Source organism: Myxocyprinus asiaticus, chromosome 44 (genome assembly GCF_019703515.2).
Source record: "Myxocyprinus asiaticus isolate MX2 ecotype Aquarium Trade chromosome 44, UBuf_Myxa_2, whole genome shotgun sequence".
Lineage (NCBI taxonomy): Eukaryota > Metazoa > Chordata > Actinopteri > Cypriniformes > Catostomidae > Myxocyprinus > Myxocyprinus asiaticus.
This window is the reverse complement of record NC_059387.1, coordinates 23640043-23664290: the sequence shown is the minus strand read 5'-3', so window position 1 is coordinate 23664290 and position 24248 is coordinate 23640043. Positions and strand designations below refer to the sequence as shown.

The 24248-nt window shown below is 37.8% G+C and overlaps 1 protein-coding gene and 1 pseudogene across 3 annotated transcripts; both read left to right on the top strand.

The window, feature by feature from the left end:
* LOC127434172 (GPI ethanolamine phosphate transferase 1-like) overlaps window positions 1-15588 on the top strand; it is a 33161-nt pseudogene extending 17573 nt beyond the window's left edge.
* A 1309-nt stretch (window positions 15589-16897) lies between these two features.
* On the top strand, window positions 16898-24231 carry LOC127434169 (probable G-protein coupled receptor 141). Of its 3 annotated transcripts, none has more exons than XM_051686711.1 (2): window positions 16898-16920; window positions 21803-24231. In XM_051686711.1, exon 2 carries the CDS (start codon window positions 21808-21810, stop codon window positions 22723-22725), a length of 918 nt encoding a protein of 305 aa, XP_051542671.1. In that variant the 5' UTR covers window positions 16898-16920; window positions 21803-21807; the 3' UTR covers window positions 22726-24231. The 3 variants fall into 3 exon arrangements, with proteins under 3 accessions (XP_051542671.1, XP_051542670.1, XP_051542672.1); XM_051686710.1 differs by lacking the exon at window positions 16898-16920 and adding an exon at window positions 17699-17921; XM_051686712.1 differs by lacking the exon at window positions 16898-16920 and adding an exon at window positions 17963-18100.
* Window positions 24232-24248: the final 17 nt, after the last annotated feature.

Genomic DNA, 24248 nt, shown 5'->3' with positions numbered 1-24248 from the left:
CGTGGCTTGTTGAGTGTGTTACTGTGGAGACATAGCGTGTGTGGAGGCTTCACACTATTCTCCACGGCATCCACGCACAACTTACCAGGCGCCCCGCCGAGAGCGAGAACCACATTATAGTGACCACGAGGAGGTTATCCCATGTGACTCTACCCTACCTAGCAACCGGGCCAGTTTGGTTGCTTAGGAGACCTGGCTGGTGTCACTCAGCATGCCCTGGATTCAAACTCACAACTCCAGGGGTGGTAGCCAGCGTCAATACTCGCTGAGCTACCCAGGCCCCCTCTAATTTGATCTTTAAAGTTTGTATGTTTTCTCTCGATTACAGATTTGAAACTCTTGCTGGTCTGATTAGATCGATCCCTTCACTACCACTCAGCAAGTGCTTTAGATACTTTTTGCTGGTCACATTTGGAATTGAATTACTAGTAAGTGCTTCCTTAATTATGTGTTGGACATGATAAAGTCTTTTGTTTGTATGTTTGTTGGCTCTTAAGGCTGTATAGCACAAGTAATTATAGGTGTGTTCCATCGAACCATTTCTCTATTATTTCCTCTCTGCTGGTTTTTTTTAGGTTGTGTGTTTTTTCTATCGGACCATGTTGACCTTGGGGCTGGCTGTGCTTGCACTGTGGCCCATGTTTTCTGGCCTTTACACCAAAGCAAAGGTAAGGCGTCCTTGTCAAGTTTCGTTCTGATATGAGGTGTAATATCCGTGTCTTGTTTTGATAACACATTTTTTTGTCCTTTGTACCGCTGTAGTGCAAGTCACTGAGCTGGATGTTGAGTTGTCTCAGCCTGGCTGTGTTCCCACTGTTGCCTGTTGTGGGACGGGAACCCAACTTTAACTATGTGTAAGCACTTTTTTACGCTTGTTCAGTTACTGAATAGGATATCCCATATTCTGTCATAACGGTATTCTATTTCTTAGAATTTACTCAAGAAGTAATGTTATTCTTCTCCTTTTAAAATGCAATGAAATACATTTACACTCTCTGATTTGTGGTGTTGAATGACATCAGGAAGGCCAATATTCTAAATTGTGTGTTAGAATGTTGTTTGTTTGTTTTTTGCTTTAGAATTTGTGCTGGAGTGCTGACCCTCTTCAACTCTTCCTCATACCTCTGGTCATCATGGAGGCGCACCCTCTGATCAGAGGTTGTCAGCTGTTCATCTTCCAGGTCATTTTTGCCCTACAATGATCCACACTGTCTCTGGTTCTCTTTCTGTAATGAGTGACAAAGTTGGCACTCGAGCTTGAAGTTTCGCCTACATCAAAACCAAAAAGCGTTTACCCTGATATCAGCAGTTCCAGTTTAAATGCTGATGTTAATAAATAAAATATATGTCAAAAGTTTGAGCATTTGAATTGATCAGAAAGCACAATTGCAACCGCAGCTTTTATTTTTATTAGTTAAATATTTCTTAATAATATAAAATATTTTTGTTATTAAAATGTATTACATAGAAAAAAATCTATCCAATGTACTATTGGTATTGGTATTTCAATAATTTTGTATATTTTATTTCTAATCCCAGGGCTATCACAAAAATTAATGGGGCCCAGGACAAGATTTGTAGTTTTTCAGTCTTTCTAAGGATGTTTTCACAATAGAGCTTGTGGTGCAAAGTATGTGGACATTTGGGTTTGGTACATTTAGCTGATTTTAAATTTGTTAAGCAACCGTATCGTCTGAGAAATTGGAGGCTTGGCATTGTTCATGTGGACTTAATTACAGTTTGCAAGTGGTATGAGTGGTATTTGCAAGCAATCTGACCTACTTTGTGGTTGTAAACTGCTATTGATGGTGTATAATTTGTCTATTTTCTCATTGCTAATTGTCTCTGCAGAATGTGGCAAGCAGCTTGCATTCTTTGCATCTCTTGCTCTGCCTTTGCAGCAAACAGACGCAAGTGTCCGTGTTAAATTTTAGTTGTGAAACCAAAGGGACAAATATAAGAGTGACAAAGTGAAGCAAACAACACTTTCCATATTTGTCCTCTGCTTGTGCCTCTGAGTTACCTAGCTATAGTGGTAAATAGCTGCCACTAGAACCCATTATGCTATAGTGCATATCTATAATGTAAAAAGAGACCTGCAGAGGCACGTGAAGTGGGGTGGAATCCAACTCCAGTTTGGACCAAGCAATCGAAGTGTGAAGCCAGCCTTATACACTATATGAAACTGTTTTTGAATGTGTGAAGTGATGTTTATACTCATGCATTTACATTTACATTTATGCATTTGGCAGACACTTTTATCCATAGTGACTTACAGTGTACTTATTACAGGGACAATACCCCTGGAGCAACCTGGAGTTAAGTGCCTTGCTCAAGGACACAATGGTGGTGGCTGTGGGGATCGAACCAGCAACTTTCTGATTACCAGTGATGTGCTTTAGCCCACTATGCCACCACCACTCCATGCAGAACACATTCAAGAAGTTTTGTGTTTATGTGTTTGCAGATGTGTCAGGTAGTGTTGTGTGCCTACACCCTGACCAGTACCCACTCCAGTCTGCAGCTAAAGGAGGGCCTGCCACTCTTCAACCAGCTCGTTAGCTGGGTCACACTAGGTATGCCATCTTTATCCATGCTGCACTGTTAGGATTAGTTATTACACATAAGGGCTTTACACACTGCACTTAAGGTAACTTTTAATCCTGGGTAAAGCAACATTTCAAACAGGTAATTTTGTAAGAGGGTTTGCACCACTTTTAACCTAACGGAGCAGGGGTAACACAGTTTTTGCGGGGATAACCCGGAATTGCGGTGCCTGAAATATATGGTGTGAAACAACGCTGCTAAAACGTAACAATGCTTAGGAATACCATTAAAATTGTTGAACATTGTTGGCAAACCCATTAAATGCATTGATGAAGAGACACTAATAACTTATGCAAACGTTTTTGTTTAGGCTGTATATTTAATCGTTAATTTAGTGCGCTGAATTATATACAAAATTAAGCGTTTAAAAATAATCGTGTTCCAGGACCGTAATATGGAATATTCCTACTATCAGAGCAATTCATTTTTGAAGTACCAACTGTTTTCAGCAGGGAGCAGTAAGCAAAACTCCAGCTGTGAGGGTCACGTGACACCATGCAGGGAGCAGACATGTGAGCAACGAGCTCTGTGCACTTTGCTAAATTGTTTATTATTTTTATGTGATAACCTGGTGAAATTCGATACAGTCAGTTACACATTTGCTCTTTGAGGTAAAATATGGCAAAGAAGTCAAAATCCTCGGGCTCTGGAGACATTAAAAGACACTTACGTGCTCAGGATGAAAGCCCCGACAGGCCTACAGACCGGGGACTCGATTTGGTTGGTGCGATGAGAGAGGAGATCCAGCGTCAACTGTCCAACATGTCGGTGATGCTGATGAGGATTCTTGCTGACTTGGAGGATCTCGCTGTTACACGTCGATCAATTATGGCGATGGAAACAAAATTCTCTGAGTTAGTCACAAGAGTGACAGATGTTGAGACGAATCGATTGTCTTGAGTCATCATAGAGGGAATTACCCGCTAATCCACCCATGACCAAAGTTGATTTGGAATGTGTTCTTGGAAAAATTGAAGATCTTGAGAATAGAAATCGCAGGAATAACGTCCGAATTGTTGGAATTCCTGAGCATGAGGAGGGCAGAGATATGGTGAAATTCTTGGATGAACTCTTCCCAAGTCTGCTCGACATAACGGGCCGCGGGCTGGAAATTGAGCGAGCTCACAGAGTTCCGGCTGGTAGATCAACTGAGGGAAACAGGCCTTTGGTCAAATTTCTGAGATCATCCGATAAAGATCTTGTGTTGCGCCAGGCGAGGAACAAGGGAAGGCTTTCTTGGAATAATCACAGTATTTTCTTGTTCCCAGACTTTGCGAATTCGACAAGAGAGAAACACGAGCGATTCAAGGAGTGTAAGAAACTCTTGCATCAAAGAAATATAGTTTTTGCACTGATGTTTCCGGCCAGACTGAGAATAGAGACAAAGGACGGTCGCAAAGTATTCACGTGTCCGAAACAAGCACTGTCTTTTAAACAATCTATGAGTGAGTAAACCATTGGGGTTTTTCTCATGTAAGTGGATCGACTCGCTGTTCATTGACTCTACTGTTGGAGGAAGTTGGGCGTCATTTTTGTTTCTTTTTGCGTTGACTCTGCCTGGCGGCTGGAGTCTGTTTGGTGGAATAACACTTTTCCTTAAAGAATCTTTTGCATTGACGGAAGATCGCTTCTGCATTGAAGTTCCCGGCCAGATTGAGATTAGACACTATGGATGAACGCAAAATGTTTACATGCCCACACAACTTTTTTAAAGTTGGCGGTCTGAGTAAATCATGGTGTATTTTTTTCATGTGCCCTCTGAGTGAACTTGACTCTTGATCACCCGAGGAACCGGGATTCTTGTTTTGCTGCTGTTTATGATGGTTCCACCTAGCGGCTGGAGTTTGCTTTGTGGAGTAACACTGCTTTGGGACAGTTTTGTGGATGAACCTGCATGTTTTTTGTTCTTATGCCTCCTGTTGGCTGGGGTTTGATTTGCTGAGTTTTTCTGCGGGACATTGGAATGATTACATCATCTGCTGCAAGCAACCGGTTCACCATTCATCTGTTTGACTGTTCGAGGACACTGAATGGTTTATAGTGGCTGGAATTTTGTTCTGTGGAAGAACACATCTTTGAGTCAGTTCTGTGAATGAATCTATACGTTACGTGTGTTTATGATGCCTATTGGCAGAGGTTTGTTTTACAAAGTATTTTCTGTTATGTAATTTTGCCTTAGAAATTTATGAGGCAAAATTGAGCAATCCGATGGCAAAGTTGTCGCAGGGGCTCTTGCAGGCGTGCATGGACCTTTTGAGTTTGGAGGGATTGACGCCAGTTGGCACTCTCATGCGCGGGGTTAATGCGCATGTTTTTATTTATTTTTTTATTTTTTTGGTTCGGGGGGGAGTTCGGGGTTTGAATGCACTAATGGGGATTGTGGTCTGTATAATCTTGTTTTTGACACACATTTTTTTTCTTTCTATTATATCAAGATGGATTATCCCTCTCCACATGGAATGTGAATGGGTTGGAGCACCCCATAAATTTTACTTTTCTTAAGCGTAAGAAATATGATATAGTGTTTCTTCAAGAAAAACATCTTTCCCCATAGGAAGCTAAAAAATTTGGGAAGATATGGGGTGGACATGTTTTTTTCAGTGCTGGCTCAAGTAAGAGCAGGGGAGTTATTATAGTGATAAACATCTACAATTCAAATATTTCAAATAGATTAAGGATAAATTAGGAAGAGTCATTATTGTTTTAGTTGAAATTCAGGGACAAAGGCTGATTTTGGCTAATATTTATGCACCTAATGCTGATGACCAGGGCTTTTTTATAGATCTTGAAGGGATGTTGCAAACCGCTGGCACCCCTTATGATATAATATTGGGAGGAGACTTTAATCTTTTGATAGACTCAGTTCTTGATCACAGTGAAGCAAAAGTGTGTAAGCCCCCTAGAGCAACAGTGAAACTTCACAGGATGTGTAAAAATCTTGGTCTTGCAGGTATCTGGCGACTTTTGAACCCATCTGGTAGGGACTATACATTTTTTTCATCAGTTCATAAAATCTATTCTTGAATAGATTTTTTTTTTTTTTATATCCAAGTCCCTCATTTCATCTGTAGTCGATTGCTCAGTTGGAAACATCTTCATCTCAGATCATGCCCTGGTGAGTTTAGAGATGTTGCCACATACGGAGAAAAGGAAATCATATAGTCGGCACTTTAATGAATCCCTTTTGCAAAATCCTGATTTCCAACAAATGTTAAAGGCTGAAATCAATGTTTATATGGAGACCAACTGGTCCTCAATATCCTCTGTGGGCGTGGCTTGGGAGGCACTTAAGACGTTTCTTAGGGGTCGGATCATACAGTATGCCTCATTCCTCAAAAAATCCAAAGCACAAGAACTTGTGGAATTGGAAGGGAATATTGAAAGGGCAGAGGCAGAGCTGAAATGTCGTATGTCGACTGATGGCCTCAGAATTGACCCGACTGAAATATAGATATAATGCTATTTTGTCGTGGAAAGTGGGGTTTTGGTTATTCAGGGCAAGACAGTAATACTTTGAGTCAGGGGACAAAGCAGGGAAGCTTTTAGCTAGATATATAAAACAGAGAGAGTCTTTTTCTACCATTCCCTCAATAAAATCTTCTGCCAGTGAAATATTTACCTCGACCAGTGATATTAATAATGCTTTTAGGGAGTTCTATTTTGATCTCTATTGTTCCACGTCTTCATCTTCTGATGAAGATATTGGAAAATTTGTGGATCCATTAGAACTCCCTAAACTGACGAACGAGCAAAAAAAACTCTCTTGATTCTGAGATAACCTTGGAGGAGCTTGATGAGGTAATTAAGTCCCTGCCTACAGGCAAAGCTCCGGGGCCAGATGGATTTGCCGCTGAATTTTTTAGATCTTGTGAAACAGATTTGGCTCCACTTTTGCTAGAAGTTTAAACAGAAGCATTAAAGAATGGAAAGCTTCCCCCAACCATGACACAAGCCCGGATCAGTCTGATTCTTAAAAAGGACAAAGATCTAAGTGAGTGTAAAAGTTACTGCCCAATTTCCCTGATCCAGTTAGATGTAAAAATTCTGTCAAAAATTCTGGCTAACCGATTAAGTAAAGTTATGACATCTCTTATACAAATAGATCAGGTGGGGTTTATTCGGGGCCGTAGCTCTTCTGATAATATTAGGCGTTTCATCAATATCATGTGGTCAGTGGTGAATGATCAATCTCCGGTCGCTGCCATCTCACTCTGCGCTGAAAAGGCAGAAATTTGATATGGTTGAATGGGATTATCTTTTTAAGATTTTGGAAATGTATGGGTTCGAGAGTACATTTATTGGTTGGATTAAGTTACTTTATAGACACCCTGTAGCAGCAGTACAAACAAACAGATTATTTTACTCTGAATAGTGGCACCCGGCAGGGTTGCCCACTTTCCCCATTATTGTTCTGTCTTGCCCTGGAACCATTAGCAGCCGCGATAAGAAAAGAGGATGATTTTCCAGGGGTGATTGCGGGAGGCATGGCGCATAAGCTTTTGCTTTATGCAGATGATCTTTATTATTAGTCTCCGACCCTTCTAGATCTATGCCTTGCCTCCACAGAATTATTAATTCCTTTTCCAAGTTCTCAGGATACAAAGTCAATTGGTCTAAATCCGAAGCTTTGGCTCTAACAGCATACTGTCCAGTAGTGGCTTTCTAGCCGGGCGCTTTCCAGTGGCCCAAACAGGGCATTAAATATTTAGGTATTTTATTTCCACCAAATTTGTCTGACTTAGTTAGAGTTAATTTTGACCCTCTAATAGAAAGATTTTCGAGCAATGTGGACAGGTGGGCTTCACTACATTTATCGATGATTGGGAAGGTCAGTGTAATTAAAATGAATTTTTATTCCAAAATTCAACTACCTGCTACAGTCACTCCATATAGATGTCCCCCTCTCTTATTTTAAGAAATTTGAAAGTATAGCGAAGTCCTTCATTTGGAATGGTGAGCGTCCCAGATTGCTCTTCAACAAATTACATAGGCCGACTGACAAAGGTGGACTAGGCCTACCCAAGATTTTGTTTTATTATTATGCTTTCGGTCTCAGACATTTGGCTCATTGGTCACTTCCACCTGAAAGGGCCCCTCCTTGGTTTTGTATTGAACAAGAAGTTCTTGCCCCTATTTCGCCATTGCAGGGCTTGTCTATCAAATTAACTGGTGAAATTAAGTTACACCCAGTCATCTCGCATTTGAACTCGGTATGGACAAAAAGTGTCCAGAGTGTTTAATTCGGACATTTATTTGAATGCTGCTTCGAGCATATGGTTGAACCCAAAATTATGTATTGATAAGTCCCCCTTCTGCTGGACAGAGTGGATTGTCAGGGGGGTTGTTGCACTCGGTGATCTATATGAGAACGGAGTGTTGAGATCCTTTGATAATTTGACTCAACATTTTGGTATTCCCAGATCTCAGTTTTTTAGGTATTTACAGTTGCGCCACCTGCTTTGTACTATATTTGGGAGTAGCGTACACCCCCCTAGAGCGGCAGATACTTTGGGAGAGGTGCTTGCTGCTTTTGTTAAAGGACATGAGGCATCAGTGTATTACACTTTGCTAATTCAGAGTTTGGGGGATGGAGCTTTAACTTCTATTAAGAGATTATGGGAGAAAGATTTTAATTTGGTGTTGGAGGATGGGGTGTGGGCTGGGATTTTAAAAAACATCAAGTCTGCATCTAGAGATGCAAGGGTGCGCCTTATGCAATTTAAGATTTTGCATCAATTTTATTGGACCCCCTCTAGAATGTATAGGCCTGGTCTTAAAGGCACACCCACCTGCTGGAAATGCCAATCGGAAGATGGGGACACATCCCATGTTTTTTGGGGATGTGTTAGGATACAAGAGTTTTCGTTGAAAGTACAGAGGTATGGAGCGGTCCTGCATGTGGGTGATAAATACGTGGAGAGGTGGGTCCTGACAGACGTGATGATTGGCAGACGGTTAATTCTCAAGGGATGGAAGTCGTCTGATGCGCCCTCGTTTCGTGAGTGGTGCGTTGAGCTGGGTAGGGTGGTGGCGTTTGAGGAGATGGTGTACAGAAGGCTGGATAACATGGATATTTTCATTAGGAAGCGGGCCGGTTATCTGGCCTTTTTGGAGGGTTCTCGGGGAGGGGAAGTGGAGAGGGATTAATTTTTTTTTTATTTTTTATTTCTTTATCTAAATATTTCCTGTTTTATTGTTTATTTGTGTGTCTTTGTCAGTTGACTTCCGATCACTAGAGTGCTTTTTTGTGTCGGGTGGGGTGGAGGGATTATTGCTCGGGGAGAAAAAAAAAAGTTTTGATTTCATGTGGTTTGAGGTTGTATTTTCTGTTATATCTGTGTGATTTGCTGCTTGAATCAATAAAAATGTGTTATTAGCTGTTTAAAAAAACAAACAAACAAAAAAGCTGTACAGACAACAAACCACACTCAGGCTTGCTTGACAACAGCTACGGCACAAGATGAGGACGCAGTGCGTTGATCATGCGCTGTACAGATGCCTTTAATGGTTGCGCACTGTCTCCATGTCAACAACTGTGTCTACCGCTGAAAGCGTTCATGCTCCTGCGAACATGGATAGGGGATGCCACCTGCTGGGCCCCATGGGAGTTGTGGGCCCCTGGGCTTCAGTCTGTGTGTTAATGCGCCCCCTGCACAGTGACCTTGAAACTGCTTGAAATAAGTTTTTTTGAGTTTATGGTGTGACACAACCAAAGTGAGATGCTCCAAAAGCATCCATCTACATTAATGCATCTTTAGAAAATTATCTATAATAAATCTCAGAAAGATTGACGAATTCAGTTGCAAAATAGATTTCTGTGGACTGTTGGCCAATGAGAGGCTCATGCTCAATAATGTGGAAATAAATCATATATTGCCTTGTAAAGCCACTTTTTGTATGGTCTTATTAATGCTTTGTCTGCCACAATAATGTAATGCATTTTAATTATCTGAATTATTATATTATTATTATTTAAATGTAACTAATTATTTAATTATTATATATAGACAAATTGGGGAGATGAAGGGGGTAAAATAAAATAAAAATTTCATATTGAATTATTTTTATTTGAGGGTAGACTTTCTCAGCAAACATTTAAATATTTGGTTAATTAATCAGCAAATCCTGTAATTAATTTGATTAAATTTTAATTGATTGATAATCCTAGTTTTTTGTAATTTGTTTCAGAAGACTTAAGACAAACAGAGCGGATCTACGTGGCGACATTTCCATGGAAAAGCAGTTTACGTGCTTGCCCTGAGCTGTATTTGTCCAGTCACGTGTTAAAAGGCTTAGCGACTCCTTGACTTCAATGTTTGACAGTGAAATGGTGTGATTCTTTGCTATTACAGTTGATCTCTAAGCTCTTAAAGCTTGCCTGTCTTGTTTGCTTCTTTAGCAATGATGCATCTTTAACTGATGAATTGTACTTCTGTTTTTCTTTCATCTTTTTTTTTTGATCCCCTACTCTCTGACTCTCTCATCCTCTCTCAGTTTCCTCATTTTTTGTGCCGTTATTGAGTTCCACCAGTCTCTTTCACAGACTGTTGAGCATTCTGATGTCCCTAGTGTGTGTCTACCTTCTCCTGAGCACAGGGTAAGTGCCACAGACCCTCACGCAGAACTTGTTTTGTCTGCTGTAACTTTCACAGAAAGTCAGTGCTACATAAGATGAGTGCTTTTATCTTGAGGTTGCCCATCTGAAGAAGTGGCATTCAAAAAGAAACCACAAACTGCTTGTAGTGCAGTAAGCAGCAAGTGCAATGTTTGTAGAGGTTATGTTGGCACATAAGAACTTGTGATAGAATAATTGATGTCTTGAATTATTCAATCAAATAAAATCAAATTATATGATCAGTACATACTAACAGATGCTGTTTGCTTTGCACTTTGTAAAAGTACGAGGTTCTCTTCCCTCCAGTGTTGTCATGGCTCATGTTTGCATGGATCAATGTTGAGCAGGAAGCCATTAACACTCAAGGATGGTCAAACAAGACTGAGGTAAAACTACCCTGCCACCATGGGCATCATTATGTTTTAAAAAGTGGTGAGGATTAGATGGGGCTATTGTCAGGGGCACACACTGGAATATTGTTCTTGGCCATGAGTTGGGGGTGGGGGGCACTTAAAGGGATAGTTCACCTGAAATGAAAAAACTCTAATCATTTACCCACTCATGCCATCCCAGATGTGTAATCCATAAGACTAGTGGTTAAATCCATATCTTCAGAAGCAATATAATAGGCGTGGGTGAGAAACAGAACAATATTCAATCCATTTAAATACTAATTCTCCACTTTACCTTTCATTTTCAGATGTGAAAGTGAAACTAAACAGGCACTACATGTGACTTTCAGATGTAAAATTGAAAGTAGAGATTTAGAGTAAAAAAAAATAAATAAAAAAAAAGGTCTCACCCACACCTAATATATCGCTTCTGAAGGTAAGGATTTAACCAATAGAGTCTTATGGATTACTTCTATGTTCCCTTTATGTGATTTTTGGAGCTACAAAGGTCTAATCACCATTCAGTTGCATCGTATGGACCTACAGAGCTGAGATACTTTTCTAAAAATCTTCGTTTGTGTTCTGCTGAAGAAAGAAAGTCATACACATCTGGGATGGCATGAGGGTGAGTACATCATAAGAGACTTTTCATTTTTGGGTGAACTATCCCTTTAAGTTATCTGTAGTAAAGGCAATTTATGCCAGTGCCACACTAGCAGACTCCAAAAAACTCGATTTTGGCCAAGGGTGTCACACATGCTGACTGTTTTGCTGAGATCTCGCACTCTTTAGTCTGAGGTATGACACACTTGTTGATATAAAATGTTGGAGTGGTGACAAACATAACTGGTGACAAACATAACTCACTGCAACTCTCTCTCTCTCTCTCTCTCTCTCTCTCTCTCTCTCTCTCTCTCTCTTAATCCCTGTCATGTGGAGCTTGCAAAGTTTCAATAGGAGTACCCTGTGAACATAAACAATTGTGACAGAGTGATTAAGGCAGTTTTCAGACTTGTAGTTTGCTTGATTTGTTCCGAAACGGGGGCAAAAATAGTTGCAATTTAGAATTTTCTTCATTTAGATTTACTGTAGCTCATGCATCGATATACAGGTTAAACTGATATACTTGTAAAAATGTGTCATCATGTACAAATATTCCCCGTATATTTAAATATTGTTTATGTCACGGTTTTGCAAAATGTCACCACCTGGAACAGAATGCACGTTCCAGTCAGAGGTTGCAATGCAAATAAACATTACCCGAACACAGATGAGTACGAGTTGCAAAATTTCCGTTGTGGTTATATTTATCCATCATTAGTTGCTTTTGCATTATTTCTGCATTGAAAAGTACCTTCATGGTCAAGAAGTCCTCTCTTTCTTCCTCTCTCCCACACTAATGCACACACACACATACACACAGAAAGAGTGATGCCACGTTTATTTATGTCATGAAGTTGCTGACCTGTCCTACCTGTGTCTGTTCTGCTGCTATCCACGAGAGAAGCGATTGTGCTAAAATTACCTCAGGAATTATTAAATAACTTTTTAAATGTGAAACTACATCTAATATACTGTATATGCCAAACGCTATATCTGCGTTTTGATTATGAATTACAATGACGAGATGACCTACAGATTTCTTCACCGCAGATCCATCAGATATGTTCACGGTTTTTATAGGGATGATGTTAGTCTCACCACAAGCGAACCACTCCAGGGTTAGTTTGCAATCGAGTGGTCTCGGACTGATTGTTTTGGTGCAGATCAGAGTGCAACTGCTGTGTTCATATATGCCTATATGAACCGGACCAAGGGAGAAAACGCACCAGGTTTCGAAACAAATGCTGCAAACGAGCCAGGTGTGCGATTCATGGAGTAGCATATCTTGTGAAAATGCATGACTGTGTATTTATCCCCTTGAGGCTTGCCGTAGAATGCCTATGTCCATATGCAGCTTTCATTGAGTAAAGAAGTTCCATAAAAACAGACTGTTGTGCCTCCGCTTTCTGATATCATTTTAGTGTTGGAAAAAAGGCAGGAAAAAGGCTTGGTGACAAAATTATTCAATTAGCACATTGGTTGGCATTTTTTTGATGTAATAAATTTCAATAATAACAATAATAAATTGTTATATTTTAATAAATAATTATCAAGTTATTTTATTAATATGATAATTAATAACTAATAAAAAATTATTGGTGCAGTCATTTTTTCTGATCAATTCAAGTGCTCAAATGAGCTTTTATTAACATATTATATGTAATAACATTGTTTTATCTTTAACTGCCAATATCAGGGTAAAGTCTTGTTGGTTTTGGAGCAAAACGTTAAAAACTTTACATTAGCTAACACACATTAGCTAAATGAAAACTGCTTGTCAATTCCTCCATATTAGATGCATTTCTGCCGCAAGCTATTTTTCCCAATTTTTCCACAGGAATAGAAGACATCTTTTCAGCTTCTGCCAGAAATGGCCAGTCTTCAAGATAATGTGATTGAATTTGATTGTAATGTGTAGTGTACATTTTTCTTTTAATGGTCTTCTTTTTAAGCCTCTCCGTCCATGGGTCAGTATACTGTAGCTGTACTTGCACTTGGCTTACCACGATAAGAACAAGCAGACCACTGATTATTATGTTTTCTGTTTTCTCAGCTCTCCAGCATTGACTTTGCTGAAAATATCGACATTACTAAAATCAGGCAGCTAAGGCTGGATGACATTCGAAGATCTTATTTCTTTGTATCCTTTTGGTTAACAAACTAACTGATTTGTTTTTTATGATCACTGAGATATTATTAACATTTACAGTGATGTGATTCCTTAACATTTTGATAAGGTGTTTTTCATAATAATTGCATTTTTTGGTTGCGGAAACATTGCCTCTGTCAACAGGTAAGCTGCCACTCTTGGAAAATACCAATGTTGGAAAAGAATAGTGCTACAAAATCAAGATTAGAGTTTAAATATTCCATTATCTTCCCTTATAGTTTTGATCCAGCTTCTGTGTACTGTTTTCTGACCGTCTTCAACCCTTTCATCATGGGAAGTCTACTGATGTGGAAGGTGTGGCTCATACTGACTTACTTAACATCTTCTAAATGCTTCAAGAAAAGTTTAAAGGGATTGTTCACCCCCCCCCGCCCCATCATTTACTCAAACTCATGTTGTTCCAGATCCATGTGACTTCCTTCAATGGAACACAAAAGGGACTGACAGCCTCGATCACCATTCACTTTCATTGTATGGAAAGAAGTTTAAAGTGAATGATGACTGCTCTCCTTTTGTGTTCCACGGAAGAAAGTAAGTCATATGGGTTTGGAACAACATGAGGGTGAGTAAAGGTATTTAAATTTTTCTGTTTACAATCCCTTTAAGACTATTAAAACACTGTTTTCCACATTTCAAATAGTCTCAAACCAAGTGTGCTTTATTTGTGCCTTGTGTGCCACATGTATTGGTTTATTATCTCCTTTCCTTTTTCTTCCTCTTTCAGGTTTTAATTCCGTTTGTAATTGTGATGTGCACATTTGAAAGCATACAAGTGTCAACCCAGCTTTCCTCACGAAGGTAAAATCACGAGGATTATTTTCTTTTGGCTGGAATGTCTGTTTATTATCTAGCTATTAAAACAGTATTTGCTATATTTTGGCTTCAGCCCATCACATACATTTTCTTTGTAGACAACAAACAACAGCTAGGCCTCAGAATCAAGTGCATGTGATAGAATCTAAGACAAAGTCCAAGCTGAACTGAATTAAAAGTATAATTTAATTGCAGCATTCAAATACGTCATGCATTTGTTTACATAAAATCTGTATTTATTTTATTGTAGCCTTTTCCTCATCGTGCTTGTCATCTCAGACTTGATGGCACTGGTAAGCTCAGCATAGAGAACATGGCAAATTAATAATGAAAAAAATGAATCTTTGATTATTGTTCCAGATTTATTATTTATTTATTTTTTTAAATAATGAAAAACATAAAGGAAATTGTATTTAATAGTTTAACTTTTTCCTGTTGCTTTTTCCTCCAGCACTTCTTTTTCTTAGTAAAAGATTATGGAAGCTGGCTTGACATAGGCACTAGGTGGGTTAACCAATGAATTACACTTCTAATTTTTCTTCTATTCTGTTCACTAGGATAAACATTTGTACTTGTTTAATGGTGTTTGAGAATCATTTCAAATATAGATGCTCAGTCTTTGTTTGCACATGTGTGGGACCATTCCAAAGACACAATAGCATGCAATAATGCACACATACTGTACTGTATAATGTAACAGAATGAACAGAACAGAACTGTAACAAAACTTTTTATTTTATTTTATTTTTTTGCAGTATTAGTCACTATATCATCGTAATGTCCATGACCATGAGCGTCATGACCCATATCTTAACCTCCAAGAAAATCCTCATTGGATGGAAAAGAAAGATGGAGGATGGCTTACTTGGGGTCATCCCCCTCCCAAATGCTGTCCCTCTAATGTTTACAAGGTAACACTTATAAAGCACAAAGATATGACTGATGCTCAGTGTGTAGCCAAGACATCTTCCTGTTTCTTAATATCAGTATTTCTTAAGACTACTGACTCTGTATTTAATGGGAAGGAAATTGCATCTGCTGTGTGAAACTAATAGAAGAAAAGTCATCTGTTTTGATACATACACTCAATGCACAGTATTTTAGTTATGTGGCAGTAGGGGGAAAAAGGTCACGCATCTCTGTGGTCTCTGTGTCCTATTTTGTTTTGTTTTTACAGATAGACACAGGTAAAGGGAAAATAATTTATTTATGACTCTGTGTATGTTCTGTATTGCTGTTTTATGACAAAGGTGTGGAATGTTACTCTGATATGTCAGCTGATTTCAACTTGGATCCATTTTTCAGATGGTGTTATGGTAAACGTTTTTTAAAAATGTATTTTATTTTTCCTTGACAGTTATTTATTTACAATAAACATTTACATTAAACAGTGTTATGGCCTTTTATTAAAATCGGTTTAAGGGTCATATTTGTTTCGGGACAAAATCTAGTATCTATTATTATCCAAAACACTGACCTAAATCCTGATCATCGTCAGCACCATAAATTCTGCACCATGACAGTTAGTTCTAAAACATGTACAACTCAGGGTCAGGAATTAACCAGGGCTTAGGGAAAAAATCTCTGAGATATTTTAAATTGTGTTATATTCTAAGTAGTTACAGGTTTAGTGTAAGAATGTAGCCACCTTTTTCACAGGCAGCGATATTACCCATTATGCTTAGTGTGTTCTTCCAATGCGGATGCTACATACTTCCGTTTTGCAGCTTATTCCCATTACCAAGCACTGAAATATCACTAACAACAGTCAAAAACGAGTAAACAGTCTGTATTAACGTAAATCACTTTCTCACTAAAGGCCGCGTGTGGACATTAGGTTTTGATGGCAATCCCTGAATAGAGAAGTACACAATCACACACATTTACATGGTAAAGTTACTGGACTCTAGCACTCTCTGTACACGCCCTGTGTGTGTGTGTGTGTGTGTGTGTGTGTGTGTGTGTGTGTGTGTGTGTGAAAGAGACAGAAAGAGAGAGACAGACATACAGCATGCAGAGAGAGAGAATTCACTTACATGATGCACTAGATTTAATTATGTTTTTTGTTGAGCAGTTCAATATGAAATCTAGAAATCCCGACTGGTCACTTTTTAAGGTTCGAAAAAATAGGAAACATCCGTGAAAAGAGGACGTATGGACATTTTCAGATTTGAGGCACGTAACTTTGCATTATTTCTGCATTAACAAGTGCCGCCTTCTCACACACTCTGCCGACAACAAACTCTGTCTCTACCTCATTCACTCACAGCACAACATGAGATATGAACCTCGTAAAGATGATAAAAAAAAAAAGAAAAAAGTTGGTTTAAATGCTTTTCATCATTTTTATGTTCCAAAATGATGGACAGTATTTGGAATTATCTGTCAATGTTTTTTTTGTTGTTTTTTTTTTAAAAGGCAAGTGACGAAGATTTAGATTAAAGCAACCTCTCATATTAAATCTGGTTCGACTCGGAATATTTCAGCATTGGCAGTTTTTGTGGGGGCTTATCATTGTGACATTCATTTTCCAGTAGTTTTTAAGCCACCTGTAGTTGTTATAACACCCTAAAACAGCGCATATTTATCCAGACCCTTAGCTGCTCGCCATCACCAGTAACGTTAGTCAAGCTGATAACAACAACTAAGCGGAAGTGTGGAGCATCCGAGAGGAAGTCTCTCACCACAATGGTACCGCCCATGGAGAAGTCAGTAAAAAGGTGAATACCAGCAGTGTTAATTAGGTTGATTATAAAATCATGTATTATTTACAGCTACATTTGTATTTGATGTTGATTTGTTCAGTTGTTCAAATTGAGAATTGATTCATTTGAAATATTTGATAAAAATGGATTTCACTCTTTGTGTTTTTAAATGAATAAAGAAAAATACCCTGATAAAGATAAAAAAAAAAAAAAATTCCCTGAAAATCAATTCCTGGGGCAAATTTTACCTCTACATAAAACTATTCATTTCTGACACTGGTACCACTAGTTAAATGGTAGTGCAAATGAAAAAAACATAGGTATATACAATCTGTGTGAAACTTTATAACAACTTGTTATTGATAATATACTGTATTTAAATGTACCTGTATAGCAATATATCTGAATGTAATTTTTGTGTAAGTTGCTTTGATTAGAATGCGTCTGCCAAAAAACTATTCTCACAGGTGATTTTGTCATTACATTTATATGTATGCCACAGGAGTCAATTAATAGTTTGTGACACCACATCCTCCCCTGCAGCTGTCAAAAAAATAGCGCAAAACTAGAAACCACTGAACCTTGTTGTCTTAGTTTAAAACTACACAGTGCTTCATTAACACCTGTTCTAACCAATAAAGAGATATTTTTAGTACCACAACTCTGATCCATTCAGAGCTTGGTGGAATGGCATCATGGGTGCATTTATCTCCCATTTGAGGAGAAAAGAATTGTCTCTGATCTTTCATTATTATCATCTCGTTTGAAAATGTATAGTTGGGAATGTGATTCTTTGCATTCTGTTTGAGGTTGACCACCAAAACTGAAGTGTTAAATGTGCATCAGTGAGTGAATCATGAAACGCCCAGCAGCCTGGTCTCTTTGCAGATGCAATGTGCTAAAATAGTGGTTGCTGAATGAGTGAGGAGCAGATGCAAAAAAAAACAAACCTAAAAACACATGTACTAAACTTCCTCATCTGATCAGCCAGCTTTGACTTCTGCTTTGTTCGGAAGGTATGTAGTTTTGTTCTGTCTTAACTGTATCGTTAGGCTGCTAATTTTGCTAAAGATAACAAATGTTCTCAATTTAATGCATTGTGTTGAAAAGAAAGTTAAAAGCTAATTTTTGGAAGGCAACAAACACAAATAACTAATAGCACTCTCTCAGAAACTAAAATTGGTAACACTTTACAGTAAGGTTCTGTTTAACATACGTAAGTAAATGCATTAGGTATTATGAACTAACAATTCATATTTTTTACAGCATGTATTAATCTTAGTTAATGGTGATTTATAAAAATACAATAGTTAATTGTTAGTTCATAATGTATGAACTAATGTTAACACATACTAATACAGTTGCATTTGCTGAAATTTAACATTCGGCAAGATGCTGTAAAAGTTTGCTGTTGTTCATTGTTAGTTCATGTTAACTTGTAGTTAAAGGAATATTCTTTGTTCAATACAAGTTAAGCTCAACTGACAGCATTTGTGGCATAACGTTGATTACCACAAAAATAAATTTAGACTTCTTAAAAAAACCTGGGTTACAGTGAGGCACTTACAATGGAAGTAAATAGGGCCATTCTGTAAACGTTAAAGTATACACTGTTAAAGACGTGAAAATATGCGTGTTAACATGACTTTTATGTGTAAAATTATATCCATTTTACAGCTTCATTGCCATGACAATGTAATGCCATAAAACTACTGTAAAAGCAAAGATTTAGACAACTTTACAGCTCAATGGATACACAAGTTTTAATAGAAGAATTAATGCAAGTGCTTTTATAAAATTATAAGCTTCACATTTCTGCGTATAACCCTCCACAAATATACAGACGTTGTGTACTTTTGTGTTTCTATTTTGACTTAAACAATAACGAGCATCTTAATGGAATAGTTTACCTAAAAATGAAAATTCTGTCATTACATTATGTAACACAATTTTTGTTCCTGGGTAGTAAGTGTTATTTCCTAATTGCTTATGCCTCAAAGGATAGAAAATGGCTATTATTCCACACAAACTTTGCTTTTGTGACCAGGACAGTGATATTTTGAAATATACCTATTTCCAATGAGAATGTGTCTTTTCGTTCACATAAAGTTTTCATTGTTGATGGGTTTTCGAGTGGGGGGATCGCCAAACTGGATCGCGCAACCTTAAAGCCCAGGGCCCCCTGGGCAATCAAGGGCCCCTGGGCACTGGCCCCATTGGCCTGTCAGTTATCCATCCCTGACACCAACCTATCGATTTGCTTCAGAAGACATAAATTGATCGACTGGAGTCGTGTGGATTACTTTTATGCTGTCTAAATACACTGCCTTTTAAAAGTTTGGGGTCACTTACTCATTCTTTATTATAATTTTTTTTGCAAGATTGTAACTTCTGTTGAAATGAATATTAATGTTCTTTGTCCTGTTAAATATATATGGAGTGTAAAGTGTCCTCGAGCTTGTGGAAAGGCGCTATATAAATAAAACGTATTATTAAAACGTATTCCGTTCACAATAAATAATATTACATACTTAGGAATAAACATATCCCAGAACCTCTCGGACTTGTTTAACCTCAATTTCATTCCACTGTTGAAAACAATAGAAGATGATTTAACTCGATGGATGAACTACCACTTTCCATTATAGGTTGTATTGCAACAGTTAAAATGTGTATACTACCAAAAGTCCTTTATCTATTCACCATGACTCCTGTACAACCAACTAAGAAATGGTTTACATCATTTAATCAAACAATTAACAAATTTTACTGAAAAAAAAAAAAAGAATCCTAAAATAAGTTTACAAACACTTCAAATAAATAAAGCTCAAGGCGGTCTAGCAGCACCAAATTTTCAACACTATTGCTTAGCATCTCATCTACAATACTTTTGCAAACGGATCAAATGTGACAGTTTCCAAAACCCATGGCTAGAGTTAGAACAAGCAGAATGTACAGAAATAACCATATCTGATCTCCCATCACTCACAAAAATATTTTTAAGAATATGACGATAAAAACAACTCTCACTGCTTGGTGGCAAATTAATACATTGACAAACTATGAGCTCACACCACACATCAACTCACTTATATGGCATAATCCTGATTTTACTATCAACCAAATTCCGCTTAACAATATTAAATGGAAAGAGAAAGGCATCACACATCTACATCACCTGTTTACTGGCAACACCTTCATTACATTTACAGAATTAATACAGTAATTTAACTTAGGAAAAGAACATTATTACTATTACCTACAAATTAGGAATTCTATTAAAACCACAATTGGAAACAAAGATATTGCACAACCTCCCCCAATTCTAAAACATATCACCACAATTAGTAACTCAGTAAAGACACTTACTAAACTAGACACTTTAATATCGTCTATAGATACTAATACAGCAGGACCAGTTAAACAATGGGAAAAAGATCTCAATATCAACACAGATGAGAAATTCTGGAAAACAGTTTGCAGAAATACTTTTATCTTAAGTACAAACACAAATATCCCGTTAATTCAGTATAAAATTGTACACAGAACACACACAACACAGCATAAGATGTTTAAAATGGGACTAGTAACTTCTGACAGATGTACTAACTGCAATTTAAATACACCAGACACTTACCTTCATGCTGTTCTGGACAGATGTCATTAATAAAATCAGATTTCTTGAAAATGACAATCTCTGCACTCCCATTACTATGCCTTTTAGGTTACATATCTCAAATTAACCCTCCTCTTGAACATTCAACGCTTCTGCTCATATCTCTAGCTATCGCCAAGAAAACAATATTACTCAATTGGAAAAATAAATACCAAATATCAACTACACAATGGCTACATCTATTAAGGGACCATATTATTAAAGAGAAACATACATCAGCAATTAAAAATCAATTATACAAATTTAATACAATCTTCAGCCCACTGCTCTCACCCTTTAATATTGATTCAAATTAACTGGTGAGTTGATGCCTCAATTAAGTTCTATGGTACATAAAATGGATTGATGATAATAATGATGGTAAGTGGATCGGATAGGGGTTGGTGTCTGTGTCGGGGGGTCTGTCGGTTGTGCTTGCCGGTGGTGGTGGAGCGGCTCCCAGACCAAGAGAGTTGTGTATATCTGCAATCATTTTATTGACTGGTCCAAAATCTCATAAAGCTGAGATGATATTATTATTATTATTATTATTACTACTTTTTTCCCCTTCTATGTGCGTGTATATATATATATATATATGTTATATTTTAACATCTTCAAAGTAGTCACCCTTTGCCTAGAATTTGCTTCTTGAGGTATCACCCTGGGATGCATTTTAAACAGTACTGAAGGAGTTCCCATCTATATGCTGGGCACTTATTGGCTGCTTTTCTTTATTATTCGGTCCAAATCATCCATTTCAAAAACTTTATATTTTTTTTATTTTACATTTTAGTTTTGTAATGAAATAAATTGCATTGTTGGCACACTTATAGTTTTGTCTACAAAACTAATTTAAAACTTTTAAGCATACACCTTCAGATCAAAAGGTTTTTAAGATCATGAGAAACATTTCAGTCAAATGACCCAAAACTTTTGAACGGCAGTGTATGCCTTTTGGAACATCAAATAGCCAGCAGCCTGATGGCACCCATTTACTTACATTATAACTACCTACAGAGCTTCAACATTTTTCTAAAAATCTTAATGTGTGTTCTGCTGAAGAAAGACAGTCATACACATCTGGGATGGCATCAGGATAAATGAATAATGAGAGAATTTTCATTTTGGAGTGAACTATTCCTTTAACTAAAATGGCAAATCAATTAAAATCTTGTGCATATCATATTAAATGACTTCATCACACCTGTCTTTGACTTACAGTATGCCTTTTCTCTACAGGGACCATGATGAACACCACAACAGTGGCAAACAACAGTTGTACAGTGATGGCCGTAAATACTACATCACCCAAGTTGACGTTCACCGAACCATACAGGACTGCCTTGATCACCATCTATACTATTGTGCTTCTGGTGGGCACCATGGGCTTAACCCTCATGATGAACTTATTAAAAAGCAACATTCGCTCGATAACCACCATCGCCTTTCTCAACCTGATGGTGGCACACTTTCTATTCCTGCTCACTGTGCCGTTCAGAATCTACTACTATGCGTCCACAACCTGGAGACTGTCACATGGTTTCTGTAAAGTAGTCAGTGCCATGATCCATATCCACATGTATATGGTGTTTACGATCTACACCATCGTTCTTACCATACGTTTCTTGCATTTTTACAAGAAGACTCAGCGGACAGAGTTCTACCGGCGGCTACACGCGGTGTGCGCGAGTGCCCTCATATGGTCCGTGCTGTTGCCCACCATTCTGCCCACCGTGCTGTCTCATTACGGCAAGATGGATAAAAAAAAATTGAACACAACAGAAAACCAGTGCTTCATATTTGGGGATATGTTACAGATCCATTATATCTATGTTCTGAACATGATTGTGTCTATCGTTATTGTTGTTGTGTCGTGCATTCAGACCTGCATCCAGGCGATCATTCTGCGCACAATGATACTCAAGTACGGACCCGCCAGTCGCTCCCAGCAGGACTTTTGGGTCCAAATGAAGAACCTCTGCTTTTTACTCATCATGCTTACCTGCCTGGTGCCATATCACCTGTTTCGGTTTCACTACCTGAAACACAATGAAGAGCTTCATGAGATAAACGAAGTGTTCCTAGCCATTACGGCTCTTACCTGTTTTGACATGCTGACGTTCACGGGGAAAGGGTTTTGTAAGGTGTACTGCAGGACCTGAAGCTGAGGAACACTAGTCAGCCCTTTGTTATTTGTGCATCAATGACGATCAGTCAGGGTCTGCAGCGGTGAAACTCAATAGAAGAAAGAGTTGTTCGGTGTCATAATATAAGTGAAAGAGAGTAACCACGGATGGCAAACAAAAGCTTTGTTCTTAAGGTTAGGTTTAGGGTAACTGTAACCCTAACCCTTAAAGGTGCACTCAGTAATTTTTTCCTCATTTAAAAAGTTTTGCTTCTACAGAAATGAATAGTAATTTTGAAACATATGTATAAAATCATGAGATCACCTGAGATGAAGACTCCAGTCACATCAGTAACCTTATAAAAGCTGTTTTGTTTTACATGGAGAGGGTCTCCTCATCAGGCTGTCATGTTAGAATCACATGACCAGCTGAATACTACCCATTTAATCTCAGTAACCGCCCTGTTGTTGGACACTTTCACTCATGGATTTAATTAATCATGGCTGACTGTAAATAGTACATTTGAATAAATTTGCATCCACACCCTTAGGTGTCAGTGTAAGTCCAAGAGGGCATATTCCAAAAATTACTGAGCACATCTTCAACCATAGTTTTTGCCTAGTGGCCTAGACATGTTGTGTACTGTAAAACATTTCAAACAACTTAAATTTAAGTTTAATTGCTGACTTACATTTTAAAGTAAAACATTTTAGTAGTGCCAAACTTTCAACCTGCAGTGTTCATAGCACTTATTCAACCATTTTGAATTGAATTTCCGATGAAGATCGAGTTAGCTGTTGGCCTACAGTAAAATGTGATTCATTGGATAACATCTTTTTGTTCAAATCAAAAACAGAATATTCCTATAAATGTATTAAAACAAAGATGTTGATATAACTCTGAATGTCCCATATTAATTAATGATGTTTGTACAGTACAGTATTAACAATAGTAACAATATTTTGGGGTCAGCCTTATTGTCTTTCCCATGCTTAATATGCTTTTGAACTAGAGTGACAATAGACATTGTATTTAAAGGGTCCATTTCAAAATGACTCTACTGTGTCTACACAACATTACAACCATTTTCTTTAAAATACAACTTTGTGTATGTTCTTTAGGAATGTTAGGCTTATATAATGTTGCGTCGTTGCCCTAGAGAGCTTGTGTACATGTCTCAAGAATGGGATTTTTAGTTTTCTAAGGATTTTCATTTTCCATCATTTTAGGGAATAATCTATACACGTAAGATCAAACGATTAAACTATGTTAAATAATTAAAAATCTTCACTAGAAAGGAAACCATCTGATTTTTTGACATCTTGGGGATTAGGCTTGGTAATTCTAACCCTTCTTTACAAAAACAAAAAAACAAAAAAAACATTGCTTTGTGTAGGCCTACTGCTCTAAGCTATGTGAGACTTGTATTACACCACTTATATTGTTCCCTTTTGTTGGATGAATCACTTCTATTGTTTTTCTCATTTGTAAGTCGTTTTGGATAAAAGCGTCTGCTAAATGAATAAATGTAAATGTAATTGATCCTTAGTTGCTCATTT

What these genes read in the sequence shown, in the direction of transcription:
- LOC127434169 (XM_051686711.1), top strand. Translation starts at nt 21,808, where the DNA reads ATGATGAACACCACAACAGTGGCAAACAACAGTTGTACAGTGATGGCC.